The sequence below is a fragment of the Pongo pygmaeus genome, chromosome 9 (assembly GCF_028885625.2).
Source record: "Pongo pygmaeus isolate AG05252 chromosome 9, NHGRI_mPonPyg2-v2.0_pri, whole genome shotgun sequence".
Lineage (NCBI taxonomy): Eukaryota > Metazoa > Chordata > Mammalia > Primates > Hominidae > Pongo > Pongo pygmaeus.
This window is the reverse complement of record NC_072382.2, coordinates 70,592,687-70,620,361: the sequence shown is the minus strand read 5'-3', so window position 1 is coordinate 70,620,361 and position 27,675 is coordinate 70,592,687. Positions and strand designations below refer to the sequence as shown.

At 41.6% G+C, this 27,675-nt stretch overlaps 1 protein-coding gene across 3 annotated transcripts; it reads left to right on the top strand.

Annotated features, from left to right (window-relative positions):
• The first annotated feature begins 7,655 nt into the window (after positions 1 to 7,655).
• LOC129008850 (E3 ubiquitin-protein ligase TRIM34) lies at positions 7,656 to 27,148 on the top strand. 3 transcript variants are annotated; one of them, XM_054441306.2, is made up of 9 exons: positions 7,656 to 7,781; positions 9,259 to 9,324; positions 14,992 to 15,491; positions 16,546 to 16,641; positions 17,354 to 17,584; positions 23,875 to 23,897; positions 25,154 to 25,254; positions 25,564 to 25,590; positions 25,894 to 27,148. In XM_054441306.2, exons 3-9 carry the CDS (start codon positions 15,069 to 15,071, stop codon positions 26,457 to 26,459), a joined length of 1,467 nt encoding a protein of 488 aa, XP_054297281.2. In that variant the 5' UTR covers positions 7,656 to 7,781; positions 9,259 to 9,324; positions 14,992 to 15,068; the 3' UTR covers positions 26,460 to 27,148. The 3 variants fall into 3 exon arrangements, with proteins under 3 accessions (XP_054297281.2, XP_063527277.1, XP_054297282.2); XM_054441307.2 differs by lacking the exon at positions 9,259 to 9,324 and having other exon boundaries at positions 7,701 to 7,781; XM_063671207.1 differs by lacking the exon at positions 9,259 to 9,324 and having other exon boundaries at positions 7,700 to 7,781; positions 25,564 to 27,148.
• The last annotated feature ends 527 nt before the right edge of the window (positions 27,149 to 27,675 follow it).

Below are 27,675 nucleotides of genomic sequence, written 5' to 3'. Positions count from 1 at the left end.
ACACATTCCTATATCCAGCACTCATCCATGGCAACTGGAGGAAATCCATTTCTATCCATTTTCCTTTGACCCCTGCATCCCAGTCACCCCTTTATTGCAATGCCGTGGCTCTGGATCACTACAAGCTGCTGCACTCTCTTAAATTACAGGTAAATCTTTTGGGATATTTATGCCTTTCATATTCAGAATCTCCAGCCCCCAAGGTCAAGATAGGAAACTGGTTACAAAGAAACAAGGACTTGAAATAGCAAACACAAAATCTGCATTCTTAGGCCATTATTTTTTTAGCGAGCCTTCTGGCCTTGAAATGGCACCCCCTGCTGACAAAACTTTGAAGCCTTTAAGTTGCTTCCAAATTTTCTGTTTTCAGGAAAAGACTAGAGAAGGAAAGGGTATGGATTCAAAATTAAAAGTCCAGTTAAGGCAGGAGAATAGGGCCTGGAGGCAGGAAATCTAAGGACTTTCTAGGACGAAATCAAATGGATACATTTCTACAATGACAGGGACTGTCCTATTTACAAAGGCCACACACTGAGTAACATCCCCTCCATTTACATAGGGTGCATACCAAGTAAATGACTTTGTAACTTTATTTCATCCTCTTCATTTATGTAAGGTATACACCCAGTAACCAATGAAAAACCTCTAGAAGATATTGAAACCCCAGAAAATTCTGTAACGGGGGCTCTTGAGCCCCTACACTCAGCCAGCTCCCACGTTGTGGAGTGTACTTTCATTTTCAATAAATCTGTTTTTGTTATTTCATTCTTTCCTTTGTTTGTGCTTTGTTTTTGTTTGTTTGTTTGTTTGTTTTTGTTTTTGAGATGGAGTCTCACTTTTTTGCCCAGCCCAGGCTGAAGTGTGCAGTGGCATGATATTGGCTTACTACAACTTCTGCCTCCCAGGTTCAAGAGATGCTCCTGCCTCAGTCTCCTGAATAGCTAAGACTATAGACACATGCCAACATGCCCGGCTAATTTTTGTATTTTAGTAGAGATGGATTTTCTCTATGTTAGCTGGCTGGTCTCGAACTCCTGACCTCAGGTGATCCACCTGCCTCAGCCTCTCAAAATGCTGGGATTACAGGTATTGTGAGCCACTGCGCCTGGCCTGTTTGTGCATTTTGTCCAATTCTTTATCAAGGTGCCAAGAACCTGGACATCCTCCACCAGTAACACAGTGAGTACTAAGTGTGGGTTCTCACCACCCAGGAATCAGTTTTAGGGCTTTCCCCTTCCCATCATCTCTGAAGGCGTTTGTGGCAGTCACTCCATCTTGTATTTCTGGGGCAGTAGGACAGTGCTGAGTCATAATTAGGAGTGGGGCATCCACATTGGAAAGTTTCGGTGGGCTCAGGAGAATCTCAGGGCATGAGGAGCCCTCAACCTGCAGGATGCTCCATGGACAATGTCCAGGAAGCAGTATCTGGAGCTATCACCAAAGGGTGACCAGAAGTTTCACAACCCTGGGAATCTGAAATTCCTATTGGAATAAACAGAGAACCTGTTCTCTTTTGTGTGAGATGTCAGGGATCTTCCATTTGCCTGAAAACAATGCTAGGTAATCTCTTGATCCTGTCTCTAACCCTAGGCCTGTTTTTCTTTTTCTTTTTTGAGACAGTCTTGCTCTGTCGCCCAACCTGGAGTGCAGTGGCACGATCTCAGCTCACTGCAAACTCCGCCTCCTGGGTTCAGGCGATTCTCCTGCCTCAGCCTCCCAAGCAGCTGGGATTATAGGCAGGCACCACCACACCGGGCTAATTTTTGTATTTTTAGTAGAGACGGGGTTTCACCATGCTGGCCAGGCTGGTCTCAGACACCTGATCTTGTGATCCGCCAGCCTCAGGCTCCCAAAGTGCTAGGATTTACAGGCATGAGCCACCGCACCTGGCTGCCTAGGTCTGTTTTTACTGTTGTCTTGTTTTTAATCTCCACACCCTCAGCCCTCCCCACTCCACAGTGCCTCTCCTGAGCTAGGCACCCTTCCAATTCAAGTGACTCTCATCTGCTCTCTCTGCGACTAAGGGAACTGTTTTTCTCCTCACGGCTGCTTTGCCACTGAGACCATATTCATGTCTTTAAACCTAAATGTTTTTGGTTATTCTTTTTTTTTTTTTTTTTTTTGAGATGGAGTCCCGCTTTGTTGCCCAGGCTGGAGTGCAGTGGCGCGATCTCAGCTCACTGCAAGCTCTGCCTCCCAGGTTCACGCCATTCTCCTGCCTCAGCCTCCCGAGTAGCTGGGACTACAGGCACCTGCCACCATGCCCGGCTAACTTTTTTGTATTTTTAGTAGAGAGGGGGTTTCACCATGTTAGCCAGGATGGCCTCGATCTCCTGACCTCGTGATCCACCCGCCTCGGCCTCCCAAAGTGCTGGGACTACAGGCGCCCACCACCACACCTGGCTAATTTTTTCTATTTTTTTTTTTAGTAGAGATGTGGTTTCACTGTGTTAGCCAGGGTGGTCTCGATCTCCTGACCTCGTGATCCGCCCGCCTCAGCCTCCCAAAGTGCTGGTATTACAGGCGTGAGCCACCGCGCCCGGCCGTTTTTGGTTATTCTTAAGCCCTAAATGTGTTTTAAGTTATTCTTGAGAATATTGGAGACTTAATAACAAAGCTCCTCCTGTCTTCAAGTTATGGAAGGGAAGAGACCTTAGAGCAGAGAGATAAATTTAATGTTTCTGCCAAACAGCCCATTATCTCAAGAGGTCATCTTTAACAAACTCATGCAGTTATAGAATTTTAATATTTAATATGGGATATGAATACATTTTTATTGTTTATAATGTATTGTAGGAAGGCTAAAGTTAACAGATGACACTTCACAGTTGGCATCTGTGGCCCTTGGGTGTTCTCAGAGGCCTCAGAGTTTTCTTTCTCTTTTTCTTTTTCTTTTTCTTTTTTTTTTTTTAAGATGGAGTCTCTCTCCCTGTCGCCCAGACTGGAGTGCAGTGGCACAACCTCGACTCACTGCAACCTCCGCCTCCCGGGTTCAAGCAGTTCTCTTCCTCAGCCTCCCGAGTAGCTGGGATTACAGGCAACTGCCACCACGCCCAGATAATTTTTGTATTTTTAGTAGAGACGGGGTTTCACTATCTTGGCCAGACTGGTCTTGAACTCCTGACCTCGTGATCCACCGGCCTTAGCCTCCCAAAGTGCTGGGATTACAGGTGTGAGCCACCACGCCCGGCCAGATGTTTCTTCTCATTCAGTAAATGTGCTGCTCTGCACTGCTGAGTACAAAAGGTTCAAAAGATCTTCTTCACTGGTTGATGGGCTGGAGCTACATCTGTAGGGCTGAGGCCTGAAAGTCCAAGCTTTGTTGCATTAGTGGCCCTATCAGCATTTCCTCCACCCTGAGCCTGCCCGCTTCCTCTCTGGGCCATTCTCAGACTACCACTAGCTAGTTTTCACAGGAGGAGGCAACTGGAGGATTTCAGATTGGGGAAGTTATCTCAGCCTTTTCTGTCTCCAAGTTTTTCTGTCTTCTCATACAGGAGAGACTTGCTCTTTGAGAGACTATAATAATGAATAGAACACATTAAAATAAATTTTAGTAGACAAAGTGAGTGAACATTTTAAACATATCTAAGCAAGGCAAAAGGTAGCATAACCAACCAATAAAATTGCAAATGAAAAGTGGTTCGTTATAGGTAATTAAAATATTTTTAAAAATAGTACACAGCTCTATGCTAATAAGCTTTAGAATCTGTGTAAAATAATTATTTGAAAAATAAAAATGTAACATTCACCAAAAGGAAGAAACGTTTCACAAGAAAAAAATTACAAGATATGCAAAATTATTTTCCACATATTGATGCTTTCCAGGTATTGATGCTTGTGGTGGCCCAGGCTTCCGAATCAGTTCTGCAGGTAGAGGTTGGCAGAGAAGACAGCCCTGCTGTGCCTTGCTCAGGGAGGGCTTTGGGACCCGGGAGAATGGTGTAAGTAAAGCCAGAGGGATCTGAGAAGACAGATACTTTACTCCTGCACTGGTGTCTCTAGATAATTTCCCAGCTGGCTCTCTCTGCCTGTGTAAACAAGCCTTGAGGATATGACCCTTACCTACCCTTGTTAGCCACTCCTCTGTTTACATAGAGCTCTAAGTACACGCCCATGGAAATAGCTGCATATTCTTGAATGACTAAACTTGCTCATTTTTCTGTCCAGGTCATTTCTGCCATCCAGAAGCACAGCTCAGCTGAGAGTGAGGCACCAGAAGAATGCCTAAGAGTTTCCAAAAGTGGTGATTTTTCTACCATTAATATATTATATGTTGGTAGTATGAAAGGAAAATAAATCTTGGAGCTTCAAAATCACTAGGCCAAATAGAAAAGTCAGGCTGGGAACTGCTTAGGGCAAACCTGCCTCCCATTCTATTCAAAGTCATCCCTCTGCTCACTGACATAAATGCATATCTGATTGACTCCTTTGAAAAGGCTAATCAGAAACTCAAAAGAATGCAACAGGTTGTCCTTCACCAACCTGTGACCTGGAAGCCCCCTCCCTACTTGAGGTGTCCTGCCTTTTCAGATGGAACCAATGTACATCTCACATTTATTGATTGATGTCTCATGTCTCTCTAAAATGTATACAACCAAGTTGTGCTCTGATCACCTTGGGCATATGTCATCAGGACCTCCTGAGGCTGTCAGGGACACATGTCTTCAACCTTGGTAAAATAAACTTTCTAAATTATCTGAGATCTGTCTCAGATTTTCGGGGTTCACACTAGACAATTGTTAAGAAAATAACAAAAAGACATTAAAGACATAGCATAGTTGCATGTCCATTGAACTCAGAGAAATGAGTTTTTTAAAAAGGAAAAAACTTGGCCGGGCGCGGTGGCTCACACCTGTAATCCCAGGACTTTGGGAGGCCGAGGCAGGCAGATCATGAGGTCAAGAGTTTGAGACCATCCTGGCCAACATGGTGAAACCCTGTCTCTATTAAAAATACAAAAAATTAGCCGGGCATGGTGGCAGGTGCCCGTAGTCCTGGCTACTCAGGAGGCTGAGGCAGGAGAATGGCGTGAACCCAGGAGGCGGAGCTTGTAGTGAGCCCAGATTGCGCCACTGCACTCCAGCCTGGGCGACAGAGCGAGACTCCCTCTCAAAAAAAAAAGAAAAGAAAAAGAAAAATTAGCTGGGCGTAGTGACACATGCCTGTAATCCCAGCTACTCAGGAGGCTGAGGTAGGAGAATCACTTGAACCTGGGAGGTGGAGGTTGCGGTGAGCCAAGATCATGCCATTGCACTCCAGTCTGGGCAACAAGAGTGAAACTCCGTCTCAAAACAAAAAACAAACAAACAAACAAAAAAAAAACGGAAAAAACTCAAGTGAACAAAATGAATGATGAAAAATTGAATGTCATGCACACAGAACTGATGGGCTAAGGTAATACATACATCTCAACTCATGCTTTAACAAATCTGTCTAATGCTTTACTATTGTAAATGAAAGAGTATCTGAGAAAACTCTCAATCAATTTAGGAAGTTTATTTTGCCAAGGTTAAGGACGCACCCATGACAGCCTCAGGAGGTCCTGACAACTTGTACCCAAGGTGGTCAGGGCACAGGTTGGTTTTATACATTTGAGGGAGACATGAGACATCAATCAATATGTGTCCACAAAGGCGGGACAACTGAGGCCAGGAGGGGGTTTCCAGGTCATAGGTAGATAAAAGACAAACAGGTTGCATTAAGCAATAGGGCAAAGGAAGTAACCAGATATTCATTTATCTCACCTGAGCAGAGGGGTGACTTTGAGTTCTGTCTGGAGCTTTTTTTTTAATCTTAGTAGCTGTCTTTTTTTGGAATAGAATGGGAGCCAGGTTTGCCCTAACCAGTTCCCAACCTGACTTTTCCCTTCGGCTTAGTGATTTTTGGGTCCCGAGATTTTCTTCCCTTTTACACTATCTAAATGTATTAGTTACCAATATTGAAATAAGGAAAAGAAATCTGAATGTATTAGGTTGGTACAAAAGTAATCGCGGTTCTTGCTATTATAATACTTTTATTTATTTTGTTTATTTTTGTTTTTTATTTTTTGAGACAGAGTCTTGCTCTGACACCCAGGCTGGAGTACAGTGGTGCAATCTCGGCTCACTGCAACCTCCGCCTCCCGAATTCAAGCGATTCTCCTGCCTCAGCCCCCGAGTAGCTGGGATTACAGGCGCATGCCACCACGCCCAGCTAATTTTTTTTTTTTTGTAATTTTAGTAGAGCCGGGGGTTTCACCATGTTAGCCAGGGTGGTCTCGAACTCCTGAACTTGTGATCCGCCCACCTCAACCTCCCAAAGTTCTGGGATTACAGGCGTGAGCCGCCGCACCTGGCTTTATAATACTTTTAATTTCAAAAGCCGCAATTACTTTTGCACCAAACTGATAGTAATTGACTCCCTTAAAAGTAGTCAAAGCATATTCCAAAGGTGTTGGATGTGGATACTTTTTATGGGAAAGTTGTGAAACTTCCAACAAGTTTATAATTGTCCTGCCTGGGAATTGTCCTTGATCGCCATGCATAAGTCAGATGGAGAGGGCAAAAATGAAAATTGTACCTTGTCAGGTGGTTTCCAAAGTTGGCACCTTTTATTATGTAACGTGCTCTACAGGAGGTAGAAGACTAGGATTGTTTTGATGCGTACAGCACAGAAAATGAATCTATCAACTTATATTCCTCATGAAAACAGAGCATGCTGTTTGTGGAGGCACAATGTGGGTCATCCTGGGACCAAACGAGTGGCAACTCTTGTTCAAGTTTCCTCCTCGTTTGGTTTGATTTCAAGGTTACCTCAGTTTCAAAGCAGCCCTTTCTGTCCAGGGCACAAAACCCCTTATTTACTACTTACAACTAGTGGTTCTTAGCCTCAGATTCACGTAAAAATTACCTGGAAGACTTTTCATTTTTAAATAATGTTCCTGATGTGTATGTTATGTGCAATAATATGCACCCATTTACTGTGCACAGTTTGATGAGTTTTGAAAAAGTTCTACCCCTTTTAAAGATTTAGAACATTTCCAACACTCCCAAAAGTTCCCCAGGTCCTTTGTAGCCAACTTTTCTTAGCACCATCCACCTCTCTGCCACCCATCCTCCATCTCCTCCTAGGGGAGGAGGGAGGATGCCTCCCATCCTCCGCCTCCTCCTAGGGGGCGACGTGGTACTTTGGTAGGTAGCACGCAAGTGGATCGTTGGAGCTGAAGGATAATTCAAATTGGTAAACTGATTCGAGGGACCATGTGCAACCATGAACGTGGTAGGAGAAGGGGAGTTGGGTGTTTAGCTGGCCTGGGAGGCAGGGAAGGTTAAAACAGGGCTTTTCAAACACAGCACTATTGATGTTTTGGAATGGATCATTCTTTGTTGTGGGAGCTGTCCCGTATATTGTAGAATGCTTAGCAGCATCTGTGACCTGTACCCACTAAGATGCCAGTAGCATCCCCCTAGTTAACAACCAAATATCTCTTCAGACATTGCCAAATGTGCCGTCTAGTGCAAATCCTCCATTCTGCCCTCGAGGGTCACTGGATTAAGAGCATTACCTTCTGTCCAGAGGCTCTAAAGGACCACACAGCTCATTTCACCTAGACGCTCCTTCCCCTTTTGTCTTCCTGACAGCCCCAAAAATTTCACTTTCACTTCTCAGGCAGTTCCTCCTCAGGAGGGAGGGACTTCTTCACACAGAGGAACCTCATTTGTTGAATGAATCCTGACCACACCCACCCTGGCTTTTCTTCACCTCTTCAACCAGGAGCCGAGATTTCTGTTGGTCTGAAGGTGTGTGGGGAGGTTTGTGGTGGGTAGAGGGTACAAGAATCCAGGAGAAAAGCTCTCAGTGAAGTTAGGGGAATTTGATTTATGGCCCCAAGGCTCCCCTGCTCTGTCGGGAGCAAAGGCTAGCTTGTAGGCTTCCTGCTTTGAGTGCACACTGATAGCAGCCTAGAGTCTGGGGAGGGACAGCTTTGAAAGCAGTGTTAAAGAGGCAGAAGGCCGCCTTTGTTTTCTGGAGTATCTTTTTATTCTCCAGGCTGAATCCATTTCCATTCCCTTCCTATTGTATAATTTGGTTTTCTACCTTGCAAAGGAAACTGAATTCTCTCTCTCTCTTTCTCTCTCTCTCTTAAAGAGATGAACAGAAGATCTCTTATTTTCCATCCCCTCCTCCCTCCTCGAAAGAGAAGTTGGTGAGAGGAGGTCTCTGTTTTCCAAGTGTGTGCAGGGCTTAGCTCCTAGTATGTGGCGTCAGATAGAATGGAGCCATGGGAGTGTGGCCAGGGGTTGAAGTGGGTTCTTTCGCTGCCCTCCTGGCAACCACTAAGGGGCTTTCTGTGGCCATCCTCACGTATTCTTAGTCCTTGGCCTGCCTGACAATAGCAGGTTGAGTGATCTGACTGCTGCACACCGCTCTGTTCCCTCTTATCCTATGTCTTTCTGCAGGTCGTCTCAGGGCTCTCCTTGCACGTCCCTGAACATACCTGTTTACTTTTACTTCAGTAACCCATGTGCCAGCAGCGTCTTCACCTGTCTCAGAACTTGTTCCTCATCATTCTTCCTCTTAGACACACCTTTGCATTGATTTGTAACCTCAATTTCTTATTGCTTTTCTTTGCTCACAACTACTTAACAGAAGTTGTTTATTGTGGGCTCAGAAGGAGCCTACAGATTTAATCTTCTTGTTAAGAATTTGACATAGAGTATGTCCTATCTTAAGCTCACTTGTGAGCAATTTGCACCTTGATTGTTATGTTACAGATATTCTGATACATGCCATTCGGGCCTCTGCTCTCACCCTTCAGAGTTCACTGTAACTGCCATCCTGTGTCTCTGCCTTACTCCTGGGTAGAATCCATGTCTGCCTACATACTGACTGTCTCCCAGAGGCATCTAGTCAGGCACAAGACCCAACATATGGGATAAAATTGATTATAAAGCAGGCTGCTAATGTAAAAACGTGCAATTAGCATCCATTAAACATTCAATAAATATGAAATATACATGGAAGCCTACATTCTAATTAGAAAGTGATCATAGACCATATCAATGAATGATAGAGTACACAAGAAGATGACTAATACTATGGAGTAACATCTTCAAGAAGTTACATTAGGGTAATGACTCTGTGAAGACCTCATGAAGGCCTTGCAACTTTAAATAGTTTTTATGAAAGTTTTAAATAGTTTTCATTGTAAGAACGCATTTGAGTAGAATCTTAAGAATGTGAGGAAATTAAAGGCTTTAATGGTTTTTCCCCCAGGCTTAAAAGGAGAACAGTGTGGATACTGAAGGTTAAGATGGGAGTGTGCATGGAGAGGAACAAAAGGTGAGCTCTGACCAGGCGTGGTGGCTCACGCTTGTAATCCCAGCTCTTAGGGAGGACAAGGCGGGAGGATCACCAGAGATCAGGAATTCAAGACCAGCCTGGCCAACATGGTGAAACCCTGTCTCTATTAAAAACAATGCAAAAATTAGCCGGGCGTGGTGGCGGACGCCTGTAGTCCCAGCTACTCGGGAGGCTGAGGCAGGAGAATCAGTTGAACCCAGGAGGTAGAGGTTGCAGTGAGCCGAGATCTCGCCATTGCACTCCAGCCTGGGGGACAAGAGCGAGACTCTGTCTCAAAAAAAAGGTGCGCTCTGAGGATTGAGGCAGTGGGAAGGGATGTGTGATGTGGGCCTAACTGGACCATTATGAAGTCTGGCCTCACTCTGGATGGCATGGGTTTGAACAGAAGAGTGACGTGATCGACATCTGCTTTAAGGTGATCACTCTGCCTACTGATGTAAGAACAGAGATGAGAGCAGAGTGAAGAAGGGCAATGATGACTGGGCACAGTAGCTTACGCCTATAATCCCAGCACTGTGGGAGGCCAAGGCGGGTGGATCACCTGAGGTGGATCATGAGTTTGAGACCAGCCTGGCCAACATGGTGAAACTCTCTCTACTAAAAATACAAAAATTAGCCGGGCATGGTGACAGGCACCTGTAATCCCACCTACTCGGGAGGCTGAGGCAAGAGAATCGCTTGAACCGAGCAGGCGGAGGTTGCAGTGAGCCGAGATCACGCCACCACACTCCAACCTGGGTAACAAGAGCAAAACGCCGTCTCAAAAGAAAAAAAAAAAAAAAAAAAAAGGAAGGGCAATGATAGTATCAGCAAGACTAGTGGAAGAACAATTTCTTGAATTCAGGTGGTTTCTACCGGAGTGGTGGCAGTGGAGGTGGCTGGGAACTAATTTGAAAAAAAACCCTTTCAGCATATTCTCATGAAGTAACAGACAGAAAAAGACATTAGGGGTTGCTTAATGAAAATGATTCTATGTTAAAAAATAACTTTTTGGAGGTATATTGACCAGAACACTACAGCTCTTGGGGAGAGAGTCATTAATGTGATATATAGATTGAGCCCTGGACTCTAAGGAGTAGCTGAAGCAAGAACTCAGTGCGTAGAGGAATGGGGAGGAGATGTTGCAATGTTTCTGAGCTCTCAGGGCCTCTGGATGTCAAAACAGGCTCTACTTTCCTTATTGGCAGTTTCTGACCAAGAATCCAGAAGAAGTGTCTAGGATATTGTCTAGAAACTTCAAAAGACATCCTCCCCTAAAAGTCACTCTTAGAGACACTCTAATTTTACTATCTACCTGCAGAGAGACTTAAAGTTTGCATTATCATATCCAGATGTTAGGAGTCCAGATGTTAGGAGAAGACTCAAATGAAGGGTGTAATCACCTGGCAGTTATGGTAACCAGGTAACCTGGGAGTTCTGTCAGGTCAATGACACTTACGTTCCCTTCTCTACCTCTCTGACTGCTGCTGGGCTTGAGCCACATTGGGAAGTGGTGGGGTCAATTCTCACATGTGGGACCCTGGTTACTCTGCACTTTTCTCATTCTTTTGCCATTATGGTGGCAGCAGCTTTGGCATCAACATGCAGCCTCACTGTGAACATGAAGTCACAGCCCGTGGCAGAATGCATGTTCTACTACTTCCTCTCCTGGACCCCCCCGGTATTTCTAACTATTGGTTGGATACTGATTGGAATAAAAGATAACAAAGAACCCCACATCTGTGGTTGGCTCATATAGCTTTAGCCATAAACAGGGGTGAATATTATCATATCATATAAACTCCTTGTCTTACTAGTCATCAGATCCTGGTCTGACCAATGGTCATTGTAGCCAGGGGCTACCAGTATATCTCTTTTGTATGATTTTTAGTATCTGTACCATTGGCTGGATGACGCTTGCCAGCCAACTTTCAGCTTTTTTTCCTCCTTAAGGTCTTTTGATGGATGGTTAGAGGAGTAGACAGGTCTCGAGGCCTAGGTTTATCTCCATACAGCTTTTATTGTATCCTTTTGCCAAGCATGGGAAAGATTCCTAGGTTGTCACACATCACAGATCTTTCTTTCACTATCAAACCTGTTCAATTATATTAGTTTCCTAGCACAGTTGTAACCAATTATCACAAACTAGATGACTTAAAACAACAGGAATTTGTATCACAGCTCAGGAGTCCAGAAGTCCAAAACCAAGATGGCGGCAAACTTGATTTTTTTCAGAAGGCTCTATGTAAAAATTGGTTCTATTCCTCTCTCCTAGTTTCTGGTGGTTTCTAGCAAACCTTGGCATTCTTTGGCTTATATCTGTGCTATTCCCATCTCTGCCTCTATTGTCACATGGCTTTCTTTCCCGTGTGTCTGTATGTCTTCTCCTCTTATAAAAACACAGGTCAAGGCTGGGTGTGGTGGCTCACACCTGTAATCCCAGCACTTTGGGAGGCCGAGGCAGGTGGGTCACCTGAGGTCAGGAGTTCGAGACCAGCCTGGCCAACATGGTGAAACCCCGTCTCTACTAAAAATCTAAAAATTAGTTGGGCTTGGTGGCATACACCTGTAATCCCAGCTACTCAGGAGACTCAGGCAGGAGAATCGCTTGAACCTGGGAGGTGGGGGTTGCAGTGAGCTGAGATTGTACCATTGCATTCCAGCCTGGGCGACAGAGCGAAACTCCATCTCAAAAAAAAAACAAAAACTACAGGTCATTAAATTTAGGGCCTGTCTTTATCCAGTATGACCTCATCTTAACTTGATTACACCTGCAAAGATGTGATTTTCAAATAAGGTCACATTCACATAAGTGAACAATTTTTGTGGAGGGTATGAATCTATCTACTAGAACAAGTATCAAAATGTTACTGCCTACTGAGAGCCACCCTTTTTCCCTTTGCCTCACAGTTTCTTGTCTAAACCGACCTCAGGTTCTGAGAATTGGCATTGTATCATCATGCCACTACTCTGTGGTACACCCTCTGGCTGACCACAAGCAATAATTGCAGGTTTGTTTTGCCATTTGCACTCATGCAGCTTAATTCCACAGGGCGAATACAGGACAGGAGATATAGCATGCAGACAGGGCCACATCAGGTGAGCTCTCAGTGAGGATTCTTTTTTTGTTTGTTTTGTCTTTTGAGATGGAGTCTCGCTCTGTTGCCCAGGCTGGAGTGCAGTGGCGCCATCTTGGCTCACTGCAAGCTCTGCCTCCTGGGTTCACACCAGGCGCCTGGGTTCACTACAGGCGCCTGCCACCACGCCTGGGTAATTTTTGTATTTTTAGTAGAGACGGGGTTTCACCTTGTTAGCCAGGATGGTCTTGATCTCCTGACCTTGTGATCCACCTGCCTCAGCCTCCCAAAGTGCTGAGATTACAGGCGTGAGCCACCACACCTGGCCTCAGTGAGGATTCTTACGGTGGTACAAGACCATGTGACCATGTGGATGTGTGTGAAACTAATGTAGCTTAGGTAAATCTTACATCAACGGACTGATTCCCTTGTAAAGACCATGAACATAGCTTCCAGGGCCCTACAGAGAATATTTTGTTACAAGAGTCTCAACCCTCTTACGGAAAATGAGGTCTGTGCTTACCAAAAAGAATAAAAATAAAATAATATACCAGGGGATGGTGATGGCGATGTCTTTTTTATAGGAAGAAAGGACTTAAGCCTAATGCTAACCTTTTTTTCCGCCACATGTCTAGCCTGACTTCCAATCTTATTTCCTGTACCTTACTCTACTTCCCACCCTCATCTGCTTCTCTCTGTTTCCTCTGTTAACTTGTCCTGCATCTTCCCATCCCTGCCCCCACCTCCTATTCATTGGAAAGAGACTGTCACTTTTACTTCATTTAGGAAGTGTCACATATCCAGGTTCCTCTAGGCTCATGTGATGCCAAGGCCTAGGGCTTTTTGCCTACCAGCCACACATTTAAAAACTTTCGAAGATATTATGATGCTGTGTCCTCCATGAACGGGGCATTCACTTACATGATTCCTTCTGCCTAAAATATTTGTTTTCTTTCTCATTCTGTATTCCTTTCTCATTATTCAGCTTTCATTAAACTCTTACTTATCCAAGCAACATATCTTGGATAGTTCTCTATTTAGCACATTATTTGGTTTTCTAAAAACCTATACCTCTCTATGATGGTGTTTTTTACACCTACCATTTTACACTTTATGAATGATTATATAATTAGCTTCTATCTTCTTTAGGTGACTATTTACTTTATTCTGGCTAATACCATCTGTTCATACTCAACTTTGGATTTTAATCCATTTCCTGGATTTTAATCACGGAAGATAATGTGTCTTCAGTGAGAATTTCCAAAATAAACACATGAATAATTGGCATTCAATTAGTGGATGTGGATTTAACACAGACAGAACTTCATTGCTCCTAAATGTGGTCTCCCCTTATATATTGGGACATCTCTCTCATGACCAACAGCCATCTCCTTGGTATTTCTATTCCTCGATGATCTGACATTGGTATGAATCTGTGATCTACGTGTAATTCAGCTGGTTACACCCCCTCCCCCAACAAATACACACCTTTGGGTTCCTATCAACCTCTATAACATCCTTCAGGCCAAGATGAAATCCTACCATCTACAAACACAAGACCCCCCAGAAATTCCCAACTTATGTGGTTTCCTCCATTTCTACACTCTCATAACCCTGAATCCCAATCTACTTCTTTCAGGCTTTACCTCTGCTTTTCTTTGTTTAAATAAGTGGAGTAGCATGGAGACCTCTGAAAGAGAACTCTGAGGATATTATGTTCACTCCAATTCTACCTATTGAATTGGGTGATCTTTGTAAATCATTTAATTTTATTTATTCATCTGAAGAAAGGGAGTACTCTTATTTCTCAAGAATTTTTGAAGGAGGAACAAACAGGTCAAAGTGATTTTTAAATTGTAACTGGTAATGAAATCTCCATATTGTGGTCATTGCTGTTTCTGTGGGTGTCTCTGGAAAGTGTATGAAGGCATGGGAGGATTTTGTGTGGGTAGATGTGTTAGGAGGCGAGCACTTCTTCACTGGAAACCACATCTGGGGTTCCAAAGTTCAGCTATTGAAGAATTTCCAAATAATGGAAGGAAAATAATGAAACACTGATAAAGTTTTAGTTGTCTATGGAGAGACAGGGAAGTTTTTTTTTTATATATTTATCAAACATTGTGCTTCTCTGTGTTCTAAACACTGAGGCTATAGCAGTAAAAAAACAAAAGTGCCTAATCTATGTGTAGATTATATTTTAGAAAGAAGAGGTGGACATTTAAAAATAGATAGTGATAATAAAAGAAAGATGGCAAATGTACACTGAATGATGAGTTTGTGGTTGTGCTGTACTTAAGTTTGTCTTAGCAGGCTCTTCTGATGAAGGGACATGTAAGGAGAAAGTTGAAAAAAGTATAAACGAAAGTCATGCAAATAGCAACAGGATGGTAATTCTAGGCTGAGTAATGAACAAGTGCAAAAGCCTTGAGGCATTAACAGCTTGCCCAGACCACTTTCAGCCATTTTTGGTTTCTCTTCCTCATCTTCTTTGTTCTTTGATATTGTAGTCTTGGCCAGTCTTTGATGTGTGTGCAATTAGAATGCTTTTTATTTGTACCATTCTTATACCATCCCCTTTCAATCTTCTCAGCCACCCAGGGGTCTATAACCAGAAGAGAGAGGAGAGCCTCAGGAGTTAGGACCAGAAGAAGCCAGGGAAGCAGTGCAATGGCTTCAAAAATCTTGCTTAACGTACAAGAGGAGGTATCCTGTCCCATCTGCCTGGAGCTGTTGACAGAACCCTTGAGTCTAGGCTGTGGCCACAGCCTCTGCCGAGCCTGCATCACTGTGAGCAACAAGGAGGCAGTGACCAGCCCAGAAGAAAAAAGCAGCTGTCCTGTGTGTGGTATCAGTTACTCATTTGAACATCTACAGGCTAATCAGCATCTGGCCAACATAGTGGAGAGACTCAAGGAGGTCAAGTTGAACCCAGACAATGGGAAGAAGAGAGATCTCTGTGATCGACATGGAGAGAAACTCCTACTCTTCTGTAAGGAGGATAGGAAAGTCATTTGCTGGCTTTGTGAGCGGTCTCAGGAGCACCGTGGTCACCACACAGTCCTCACAGAGGAAGTATTCAAGGAATGTCAGGTAGGGCCCTAGATGGAGGGAGATGGGGCAGAAGATGGTAGTTGGTGGAAAATCTCACCTTTTCATGCTTCTTTTTTTTTTGGGACAGAGTCTCACTCTGTCGCCCAGGCTGGAGTGCAGTGGCGTGATCTTGGCTCACTGCAACCTCTGCCCTTTGAATTCAAGCGATTTTCCTGCCTCAGCCTCCCAAGTAGCTGGGATTACAGGTGCCTGCCACCGCGCCCGGCTAATTTTTTTTTTTTTTTTTTTTGTATTTTTAGTAGAGACGGGATTTCACCATCTTGGCCAGGCTGGTCTTGAACTCCCAATCTTGTGATCCACCCACCTCGCCCTCCCAAAGTGCTGGGATTACAGGCATGAGCCACCATGCCCGGCCTTTTCTTTCTTTCTTTCTTTCTTTTTTTCTTTTTTTTTTTGTGAGCAATAAAGCTTTTTAATCACCTGGGCGCAGGTGGGCTGAGTCTGAAAAAGGAGTCAGCCCTTTTCATCCTTCTTTACCCCTTGTGGAACCATAATTCTGAGTCCCGTGATCTTCTCCATGTACATCTTTCACCCTATGCTCAGCTTCCAATGCCTGGGGTACATTCCTGTGTATTCCTTTCATTTACATAACAGATGATCCTAGAGTACAGTCTCTTAGCCAAGAGTGAGAGATTTTTGTCTTGTGTTTTCCTTTTTCATTGTATAAGTGATAAATTCCTTCCCAAAGTTAGCTCTCTTGCTTCTCTAAGCAGGATAATTGCTAAGGAACATTGTGGATTGAACGAGGAAAGAGCATGGATAAGAGGAAAGGACTTTCTGCAGGGTAAATACTTACTCTAAGGAAAGAGAGAATCAGACTACTCCTCTAGAGGGGTATTGATTTTCATCACAATGAGTAAACAATACATTCATCTCCTCAAATTTTTCCCCATGTCATAGATTCTAATCACCAGCTTCACAGTTTCTGTAAATTGCTTTTTTCTGGGATCAACTTGATTTTTTCCCTGTTTGTCCTCTATCCAGATACTAAGAAAGCTTATAGCTTGACTCTAGTGTGATTCCCTTCTCATAGGAGAAACTCCAGACAGTCCTCAAGAGGCTGAAGAAGGAGGAGGAGGAAGCTGAGAAGCTGGAAGCTGACATCAGAGAAGAGAAAACTTCCTGGAAGGCAAGAGGAGATTCTGAAGGATTTCTGAGACAGGAATCTTGACAGGACCTTAATCCAAGGAGGCCTCGTCCTTTTTATTCCTTGACATTGCATGAGTCCTGAAGCCAGTTGATTAGTTCTCTTCTCTGTCTTGTCCCTGTTGGGGGTGGAGGCTAGAAAGTGGACATGTTACAATTACATACACATACCTGGAACTGAGCACAAAGATAGACTCTATGATGAGGAAGGCTAGCAAATACTGTGTTGCATTGCTCTTTTCTAATGGGGCTCTACTACTTCTGGTGGAAGACACTACATAAAGGACAACTATGGTTTTCCTCAAGATTCAAATTAGGAGTGTGGTAAGGCAGGCAGTCATGAATATCCAGGAAAGCTATCTAGAAGCTAAGCCTTATGTTTTACATTTTGTCTCAGGGTTGGCCTAGATAAGACAGTTTGAGGTCATTGTTTTGGTAAGTACTGAAAGGAAAATTGTAGGAAAAAATAGCTTCCCTCCAAGTACCTCTATTGCTTCTACTCCCTTGCTGATTTGAACTCCCTGAAAAAAAAATCTATATATAGATAATACAAATATATATATATACAGATAATATAAATATATACACACACACACACACATATGTATATATTTCCCTACTGGCTCCTAATCCCTTGCACAATAGGCCCTTAGCCTGACAAACTTACTACGTCTCTCTCTTGTCCATCCTTGCAGTATCAGGTACAAACTGAGAGACAAAGGATACAAACAGAATTTGATCAGCTTAGAAGCATCCTAAATAGTGAGGAGCAGAGAGAGCTGCAAAGATTGGAAGAAGAGGAAAAGAAGACGCTGGATAAGTTTGCAGAGGCTGAGGATGAGCTAGTTCAGCAGAAGCAGTTGGTGAGAGAGCTCATCTCAGATGTGGAGTGTCGGAGTCAGTGGTCAACAATGGAGCTGCTGCAGGTAAGAAGGTTCGCTCAATCTGAGATTCTGGGAACACAGTTCCCTCCTGTGCCCTTGCGTTCTCATCCTGGTGCTGACCCTAAGGGGTTTCTTTGGCCTTGCAGTGCTGCCTTGTCATCCATTCTAGATGTCATGGACATGAATGACATTTTTATTTATTTATGAAGTAAGGAAATACATTTTACCTTGCAGAGAAGATCCATGATATCTAGTTATGTCTCTAGGCCCCTATTATATGTGATCTAGTGTCAGGCATTCATCAGACTTCTCTTTACTCAGATTAGTCACAGGTAAACACATGCATTTTCAGGTTTAAGAGCATACACATTTAAGAAATGTGTTCTATTTAAGTTTTTTTGTTTGTTTGTTTTTGTTTTTGTTTGTTTGTTTTTTTGAGACAGAGTCTCGCTCTGTCGCCCAGGCTGGAGTGCAGTTGTGCGATCTTGGCTCACTGCAAGCTCCGCCTCCCGGGTTCACGCCATTCTCCTGCCCAGCCACCGGAGTAGCTGGGACTACGGGCGCCCGCCACCACACCTGGCTAATTTTTTTTGTATTTTTAGTAGAGATGGGGTTTCACTGTGCTAGCCAGTATGGTCTTGATCTCCTGACCTTGTGATCTGCCTGCCTCGGCCTCCCAAAATGCTGGGATTACAGGCCTGAACCACCGCACCCAGCCCCCTGTTAATTTTTTTTAAACATAAAGTGATAGAATATTGAGCCTTTTGGGGAGAGAGATGGACAAATATATAGACAGACAGTGCTTTCCTTTCTTTGCTGAATTTCCAAATATTTCCTTTTTAAGATTTGGAACGAAGCAGGAGAGTAACTGATTTTCATTTGTTGAATTGTTTCCTTTGTCTCTGGTGCTTATATCCCAGCTTTTTTAAAATTCCTTTTTCCTTTTGTCTTCTTTTTTTGTTTAAATTTAAGATTACTCTGGAACAGAGGTTCCTAAACATATTTTACACTCATTAGTATGGCTATAATAAAAAAAGATGGACAATACCAAGTGTTTGGGAAGATGTGAAGAAATTGAAACCTTCTTGAATTGCTAGTAGAGATGTAAAATAGTAAAGCTACTTAGGAAAAACTGCTTGGCAGTTGCTCAGAAACGTAAAGAGAGTTCTCATGTGGCCTAGCCATTCCATTCCTACCTATATACCTAGAAGAACTGAATACATATATCTGTGCATAAACTCATATATGAAAGTTCACAGCAGTATTGTTCATAAATAATAACAACTCAAATCTCCTTAACTGATGAATGGATAAGCAAAATGTGTTATATCCAAACAATGTAATATTGTTTAGCTATGAAAAATAATGAATTAATAATACATGCTATGACATGGATGCACCTTGAAAACATTATAATTGAAGGAAGGCAAACACAAAGTTCTTTTTTGTATGATTCCATTTATATGAAAGTCTGTAAGTAGCAAATCCATAATATAGAAATTAGATTAATGTTTGCCAGGGCTCTGGGTAAGAATTAATAGGAAGTAATTGCTAATTAGTGTACAATTTCTATTTGTAGTGATGAAAATGATCTGGATTCACTGTGCAATGATGGTTGCACTACATTGTGAATATTTTAAAACCTGTTAAATTATGCACTGTAAAGGGCAAATCTTATGGTATTTGAACTACATCTTAGTAAAAACAAAAATGAAAAGTTTCCATAGGCCCTTTTTTATGGTTCTTCCTTAAGCTCTTCACAACCCTTTGAATCGCCACCTTCACAAAAGAACACTGTGTTTATGTCATTTGTCCATGCATTTGTCCTATTTAAGTCAGTCTTAGTTGCTATTTGGTCACTTGGAATTTAAAAAAATATTGGTAGATCAAAAATTATAAATGCTGTGGGATTAACATTTCACTTCTAGATGTTAGCTTCAAAGAATGGCAAATGGAAAACTAAGGAACTTATTCTTTTATCTGAGTAGGGACTTTGGCTATTCCTCTCCAATATGTTAAGATATAATCTGTTGGGGGGCGCGGTGGCTCACGCCTGTAATTCCAGCACTTTGGGAGGCCGAGGCGGGTGGATCACGAGGTCAGGAGATCGAGATCATCCTGGCTAACACAGTGAAACCCCGTCTCTACTAAAAATACAAAAAATTAGCCGGGCATTTTATAATATACAAAAAATTAGCTGGTGATGGCGGCTGCCTGTAGTCTCAGCTACTCGGGAGGCTGAGGCAGGAGAATGGTGTGAACCCAGGAGGCGGAGCTTGCAGTGAGCCAAGATGGCGCCATTGCATTCCAGCCTGGGCGACAGAGCCGGACTCAGTCTACAAAAAAAAAAGATATATGCTGTTTATTTGTGGTATTTCTCCTCCACAGTCCTATCTCCTGAGAGTCCCTGTAACAGTTTTCTTTCTATATGGATTCTCATGACGGCGATCGGGATGGATGGTGTTATCATATATCCATTGTTTGTTTGCTAGAGGGACTGATGTTCATTGCGTAAGAGCTACATTCAACACTTACTGCCAAAGAATGATCTAGACAGAAAGACGCAAAACTTGAAAATTGATGCAAAAATTAGATGAGATTTTAGGTTGTTTCCCTTATAAAAAAGATACTTTGATTTTTAATACTTTCTGTAATAGTTTTATTATATTTGGCCATTTTTATTTTTGAAAGGTTGGAATGGTAGGTAGCTAAATGAGGGAATGAAGATGGCAGTTATTATTATTTAAAATTTTTTTTCAGGTTTTTTAAAATTTTAGATTCAGGGGACACATTCAATTCAATGGCATTTAGTACATTCACATTGTTGTGCAACCATTAGTGTGATCCCTCTCTGGACTTTTTCACCATCCCAAACTGAAACTGTACCCATTAAAAAACAGCTCCCCATTCCCTTTGGTCACCACTGTTCTACTTTGATAACCACTATTGTATTTTCTGTCTCTATGACTTTGCCTATTCTAAGTACCTCATATAAGTGGAATCATAGAATATTTGTCCTACGGGTTTCTTATAAGGGTCTATTGCATAATGCTAGGGTTGGGGCTACATGGTACTCAGTATTTTTGTCTCGTCAATATCCATTCCTCGTTTTTCTGGTAATAACACCTAGAATTACTCTCGGAAGAAAGACTAGCATGTCTATTTCCATCCTTGTGCTTGTTTAGACCTGAGAAAATCAGCACTATCAAGGATGAATGAGTTAATTATATGTAAATCAGCATATCCAATCCTTACATCCCTACCAGCCACACAGTGATTATTTTAAGTTGGACATCTGACCCAATCCTGAATGCTTGTGGGTGACAAAATTGTACTGTCATTGCAGTGAAGGGAAGTTGTCCTTTTTAGCAGAAAATAATATCAGTGAAGATAATTCAAATAAAGAGATTCAAGTTGCTATCAACTAAAATCTGAGAATACAGTCAAAATATAGGGAAGAAATGAGAATTAATAGGCACAGAGAAGCCAGAATTGTGACAGAGGTTTGAGCTTCCAGAGCCATCTGTGACTAAAGTAATACCTCTCTGGCCACAACCCTTACTTCCTTCCCAGTTAAGGCAATTTTAGTTGTTGAACAACAAAACTATGCTAATATAGAGAGCAAAACCATTTATTTGGTTGTACACCAGCAGGTGTCACGAAAGAGTAAAGCCAAATATATTGGTACATCTTGCTCAAAACAAATTAACCCATAGTGGTGATGATGGGGGAATGCAGATGACTAACAGAAGTTAAGGATGGACTGGCTTGATAAAATGTTTTAGTGTCTGGGACAGGGACTGAGTGAATATTGATACCATTTTGACAATACGGCATAAGAAAGGAAACAATATGGTTGGAGAATAGCTTATGTTTTAGATATTCTTAGTTACTGGTGCCCGTTTTTTCTTCTTTGTGGAATGTAGTATTGTACCTGTACAGAATGAAGTCTAGCTGCTTTTTTTTCACAGTCCAGTGAGATGCAGACAGACTTGGAAAAGAAGGGAGTTTATTTTTGCAACTGGTTACAGGGAGAAGGTCAGAGTAACTTATCAGACCAACTCAGAGTTACAAGTTTTTTTTTCTGGTGCTTATATACATTTTAAGCTCTATGCCTTCACGTGGGAGTGCACCTACAAGCAGGAGTGTTTCATTCAATCTATATCTATCTTTAACTAGGGTCTGGGGTCTAGAAAGCTTTCTCTAGAGTCTTGGAAAGTTTCTTAATCTTAAATGGGCCCTGGTACAAGTTGTATGTGTAAGGATGCTTTTATTATTCGATCAGACTTTAGGGTATGAGAAAACCCAGGCAGGGTCTTTAAAGGGTTTGTTTTCACATTTCAGCCCTGGTACTCAGGCACCAGCTTTTCCAGTTCTTTAATGTTTAACTTACGCATTCATCAAAATTATAGTAAAGGGTTAAGGGAAACTGCTTGTTCTGGTTGCTAATGGAAACCTGACCTGCCACAGTGTTACAGAAACATGATTACAGACAAAAGACAATGATTAGATATATAAAGGTTGACAAAAAACAGCACCTATGTGTGAGCTAAAATTAAGACTGGAGGCCGGGCGCAGTGGCTCACACCTGTAATCCCAGCACTTTGGGAGACCGAGGCAGGCGGATCATGAGCTCAGGAGATCAAGACCATCTTGGCTAACACAGTGAAACCCAGTCTCTACTAAAAATACAAAAAATTACCCGGGCATGGTGGCACGTGCCTGTAGTCCCATGTACTTGGGAGGCTGAGGCAGGAGAATCGCTTGAACCGGGGAGGTGGAGGTTGCAGTGAGCCGAGGTCGCACCGCTGCACTCCAGCCTGGGTGACAGAGTGAGACTCTATTTCAAAAAAAAAAAAAAAAAAAGATTGGAAGAGGTTATCTATAGGCGGGGTGGATAGAACAGGACTTTTCTGACTGTACATAAAACCATGTCATCTGTAAAAAGAGATAGATTTACTACTTTCTTTCCAATATAGAAGCTTTTTTAAAAATTAGTTTTTATTGGTACTTAATAAGTATACATATTTATAGGGTACATAGATTTTGGCACAGGTATACAATGCATAATAATTACATCAGTACATCAGAGTAAATGATGTATCCATCACCTCAAGCATTTATCATTTCTTTGTGTTACCAACATTCAGATTATACTATTTTAATTATTTTAAATGCATAATAAATTATTGTTGACTATAGTCACCCTGTTGTGGTATCAAATACTAAATCTTATTCATTCTATCTAACTGCCAACATAGAGCCTTTTATTTGTTTTCTGTGACTAACTGCCCTGACTAGAACCTCCAATACCATGTTAAATAGAAGTAGTGAGAGCAAACATCCTTGTCTTTTCTGATCTTTGGGAAAAAGCATTCAGTTTTTCACCACAAAGTATGATGTTAGCTGTAGGTTTTTCATAGATGTGTTTTATCAGGCTGAGGGACCTCTCTTCTGTTCCAAGTTTGTTACCATTCCTGTTTTGTTTTGTTTTTTTTATGAAAGTGTGCTGAATTTTGCTGAATGCTTTTTTTTCATGTCTATTGAGAGCATCATGTGGTTTTTATCGTTTATTTTATTAATATGGTATATTACTTCAATTGATTTTTTTTATGTTGAACCAACCTTGCATTTCTGGGATAAATTCTACTTGGCCATCAGGTATAATCTTTTTGCTGGATTGCCAGAGTTGATTTTCTTGTATTTTTGTTGAAGAATTTTGTATTTATATTTATAAGAGATATTGGCCTATGGTTTTCTTTTCTTGTGATGTCTTTGGTTCTTTTATCAGGGTTCTTTTATCAGGGTAGGATGAGCCTCATGTAATCAATTAGGAAGTGTTCCCTGCTCTTCTATATTTTTGAAATAATTTATGAAGTTTTGATATTATTTCTTTTTAAACCTTTAGCAGAATTCGCCAGTGAAGCCATCTGGGTGAGGTCTTTTCTCTGTAGGAAGTCTTTGAATTCCAACTTAATCTCTTAACATGTTTTAGGCCTATTCATATTTTCTATGTGTTCTTTAATGAGTATTGATAGTTTCTGTATTTCTAGGAATTTGTCTGTTTCATTAAGATTATCTAATTTGTTGGCATACAGTTGTTCATCATTTTATAATCCTTTTAATTTCCATAAGGTCAGTAGTAATATCCCATCTTTCACTCCTGATTTTTTTTCTTGGTGTGTCTAGCTAAACATTTGCCAATTTTGTTGACATTTTCATATAACTCACTTCTGATTTTTCCATTTTTTTTTTCTACTGTTCTTCTTTCTTTCGTTAGTCTTACACCAGTGTTTATACACTTTGACTCATGTTTTCTCTTTTCTTTCTAGGACATGAGTGGAATCATGAAATGGTGCGTATGGGTGGCCAGGAGTGGTGCTTGTGAGTTATAAAGAAGTGTTTGTAGCTATTAGAGTTATTTGGTGGTCAATCGGAATAAAAAATCTCCCAGAGTAGTAAAATTTGGATGTATCATTATCTTAAATTGCTGGTCCCCGATGAGTATTTGAGTGTTCCATAACTATTAATGGACTCGATTCTATGGTAGTAAATTCAGTGGTTGAAATTCAGAGCTACAGCCAAAAAGGATATTAAGGATGAGAGCTTTTACTGTCAGACTTCGGTGACTTCACTCGTTTAATTCATCCTCTGTCTCAGCATCCAGCCCTAGATCTTTTATTTTATATGTGTTTGTCATACACATGGAGGGCCTTGTCAAATCCTAAAATAGGGCATGAAGACAGCTCCTTTACATTTACTTTGCTTACTTAGAAATAGAAGGTACCAGATCATTATGCAAGGTTCTCTTTAGATTTCCAAAAGTAGACTCCAGCCTCAGGACGGTAGCTGTGACTCTGGTGATGATAATTAATCTCTGCCTGTTCACACACTTTAGAAGCTCCTATGGAAAAGTGCAGTCCTTGTTCCTTGTGTCTACCATTGCCAACCCACTTGGAAACATCAGGTTTCTTACAAAGACATAAAATTCTAACCATTTTTAGTTAGGTTGTCATAACTTCTCCTTTGCCAAGTGTTTGTGTTTCCCAGGAATCTGAAATCTCAAATATGGGCCATTCCACTGGAGTTCAGGCTTTGAACTCGGGCACAGGCTCATAGGATTTCCCTACAGAGCCCCGTATCACAGTCAGGATCTACAGCTCAGAGTACTACATCTCTGGCCCCTCCCAGAAGACCCACTGAGATGCAGTGAGTTTTCCACATATCACATACCATTTCTATAGGTAGCAAAGTCTTTTCCTATCTATTGTTTTATCTAATTTTTCATTATTTCCATTAGATATCAAAGTAGGGTTTAATTATTTCATTTTTAAGGAAGAAACTGTGCTTTCAAGAAATGAAGACCTTCTCAAAAAAAAAAAAAAAAAAAAGAAATGAAGACCTTCTCGAGGTCACCCAGAGGATAAGAGGGAAAGTAGACATAGTCACATTTCTTCTGGATCCAGGGTCCAGCTCTCTCTTCTTCCCCTCCTCAGGCTCAGGGAGAAGGGTTCAAGTGCATCAGTGATGTGAAGGAGATGAAACCAGTGATGTGGGAGGGATGGACACAGGATGAAAGAGGTGGGGGTCAAAAAATTTTTTCATCCCTAGGAGTGAGATCTGGAGGCTGAAAAAGCCAAAAACGGTTTCCAAGAAACTGAAGACTGTATTCCATGCTCCAGACCTGAGTAGGATGCTGCAAATGTTTAGAGGTGAGGAGAAGCAGACAAAGACTGTGGATGTGAGATTGTTGTGGTGTCAGGTGATAAACTGTCTAGGTGGGATAACTTAAAATTGAGGACAGAAGAGAGGAGGGAGGTCAGAGAATAAGGAATATTCTGTGATGAAGAGGATGCATTTATATGTAAGGAAAAATGGCTAGGTCTCTGGTTTATCTTTTAATTCACTAGCTCACAGCTTCATGGTATTCCCTTCCCCTGTCCCTACTCTAAAGAATAGATAGGTATCAGTGCTTACTCCTTTGTTTCTAATCAGCATCACTGAATCTTTTATTATTTCAGAACTGACAGCTGTCCGGTGCTACTGGGGTAAGAAAAAGTTACAGTCTTTAAATAACTGTTTTCCAATTACCTTTCAGAAGTTTATGGTTTCAATGATATCTTCTGATCTTAGCCTCATGCGTTCTCAGCACCTCCCAAAACATTTGCTAAATACATTTCTCCAGTGTTTTACCCCTCCAATTCATCAGTGCAAGTTTTTCAGTCACTTCCCAAGTTCCTTCATTACAATGTCACTAGATAAACCTACTCCATATCTGTCACCTAATCATATATATCACATAGATGATTATATTCATATGCATATATATATATATATTTTTTTTCTTGCAGTGGATATCACACTGAATTCAGTCAACCTAAATTTGAATCTTGTCCTTTCAGAAGATCAGAGACAAGTGATATCTGTGCCAATTTGGCCTTTTCAGTGTTATAATTATGGTGTCTTGGGATCCCAATATTTCTCCTCTGGGAAACATTACTGGGAAGTGGACGTGTCCAAGAAAACTGCCTGGATCCTGGGGGTATACTGTAGAACATATTCTCGCAATATGAAGTATGTTGTTAGAAGATGTGCAAATCATCAAAATCTTTCCTCCAAATACAGACCTCTATTTGGCTACTGGGTTATAGGGTTACAGAATAAATGTAAGTATAGTGCCTTTGAGGAGTCTTTGTCCTCTGATCCCGAGGTTTTGACTCTCTCCATGGCTGTGCCTCCCTGCCGTGTTGGGGTTTTCCTTGACTATGAAGCAGGCATTGTCTCATTTTTCAATGTCACAAGCCATGGCTCCCTCATTTACAAGTTCTCTAAATGTTGCTTTTCTCAGCCTGTTTATCCATATTTCAATCCTTGGAACTGTCCAGCTCCCATGACTCTATGCCCACCAAGCTCTTGAATTTTCTCATTTCTTCACCTACAACCCTTTGTCTTGACTTATCTCCTGCAACTGACTCATCTGCAACATTCAGACCATTGCTTCCTTGTGGTTTCCCTTCTTTAGAACTTTTTCTTATCCTTGAGATGTACAGTGTATTTGCTTTGAGTTATGAGAGATGCTTCTTTATTCATTTACTCTTTTTCATATTTTCAGAGAAAGTTACCTAATCCCTCCTAAAGACACAGCAGTATGGGTATAACATCCTTGCCTTCCCATTTATCCGTGTTTCACTTTATCACTGATGTGAAGAGGCCCAAAGCCTGTTAGCCGCCATCCATGCTACCTGGGTAGTCCATAGGAACCACCCCCATGACCACCACCAACATCAACTAAAGGTTCTTGGAGGGTATGTCAGTGTGTTGCTCAGGATACCCCAGGTACATCAAGGAATCAAGGAGAGGAAAATATGAGCAATATGTGTACTCAGAGTGAAGATTTTATGTCCAGAGTATTTGAGCTCAAACCTTGTCTCTTGTTTTCTAATCATGATGAATACTTTCTCAGTTTCTTTTTCCTGAAACATAAATTGGGATTTAAGACTGTACCTAACTATTGAGATCACTGTGTAAAACTAAGTGTCTCTAAATGTAATGCATCGATTTAGTGTCTGGAACATAATAAATATTTGCTCTCATGATTACTAAAAAGTGTGAGCTGTAGTAATGTCCTGTGCAACCGTTTTGTGGCCTTCAGAGGAATAGTAGTTGATTTTACTGAAGTCTCATTTTTCAAGTTCCCAGACTCCACTGTCAAGACCACTCCAATTTTAGTTTTGTTTTATAGAACTTTTTATACTGAGAGTGAGACTGTTTTTTTTTCTTTTTTATTGTACATATTTAAGATATATATACTATGATGTTTTGATATACACTTACATGGTAAAGTGATTACTACAGCCAAGTAAATTAATACATCCACTGTATCATATAGTTACCTTGTGTGTGGGGGTGAGGGTGGTGGTAAATGCATTTAAAATCTTCTTTCTTAGCAAATTCCCAATATACAATACAATATTAACTAGAATCCTTGAAATAGTTGGGATTTTTGTCCTACCCAAATCTCATGTTGAAATATAATCCCCAGTGTTGGAGGTGGGGCCTGGTGGGAGGTGACTGGATCATTGGGGCCTCATGGAGGGCCTAGCACCATCCCCATGGTAATGAATACATTCTTG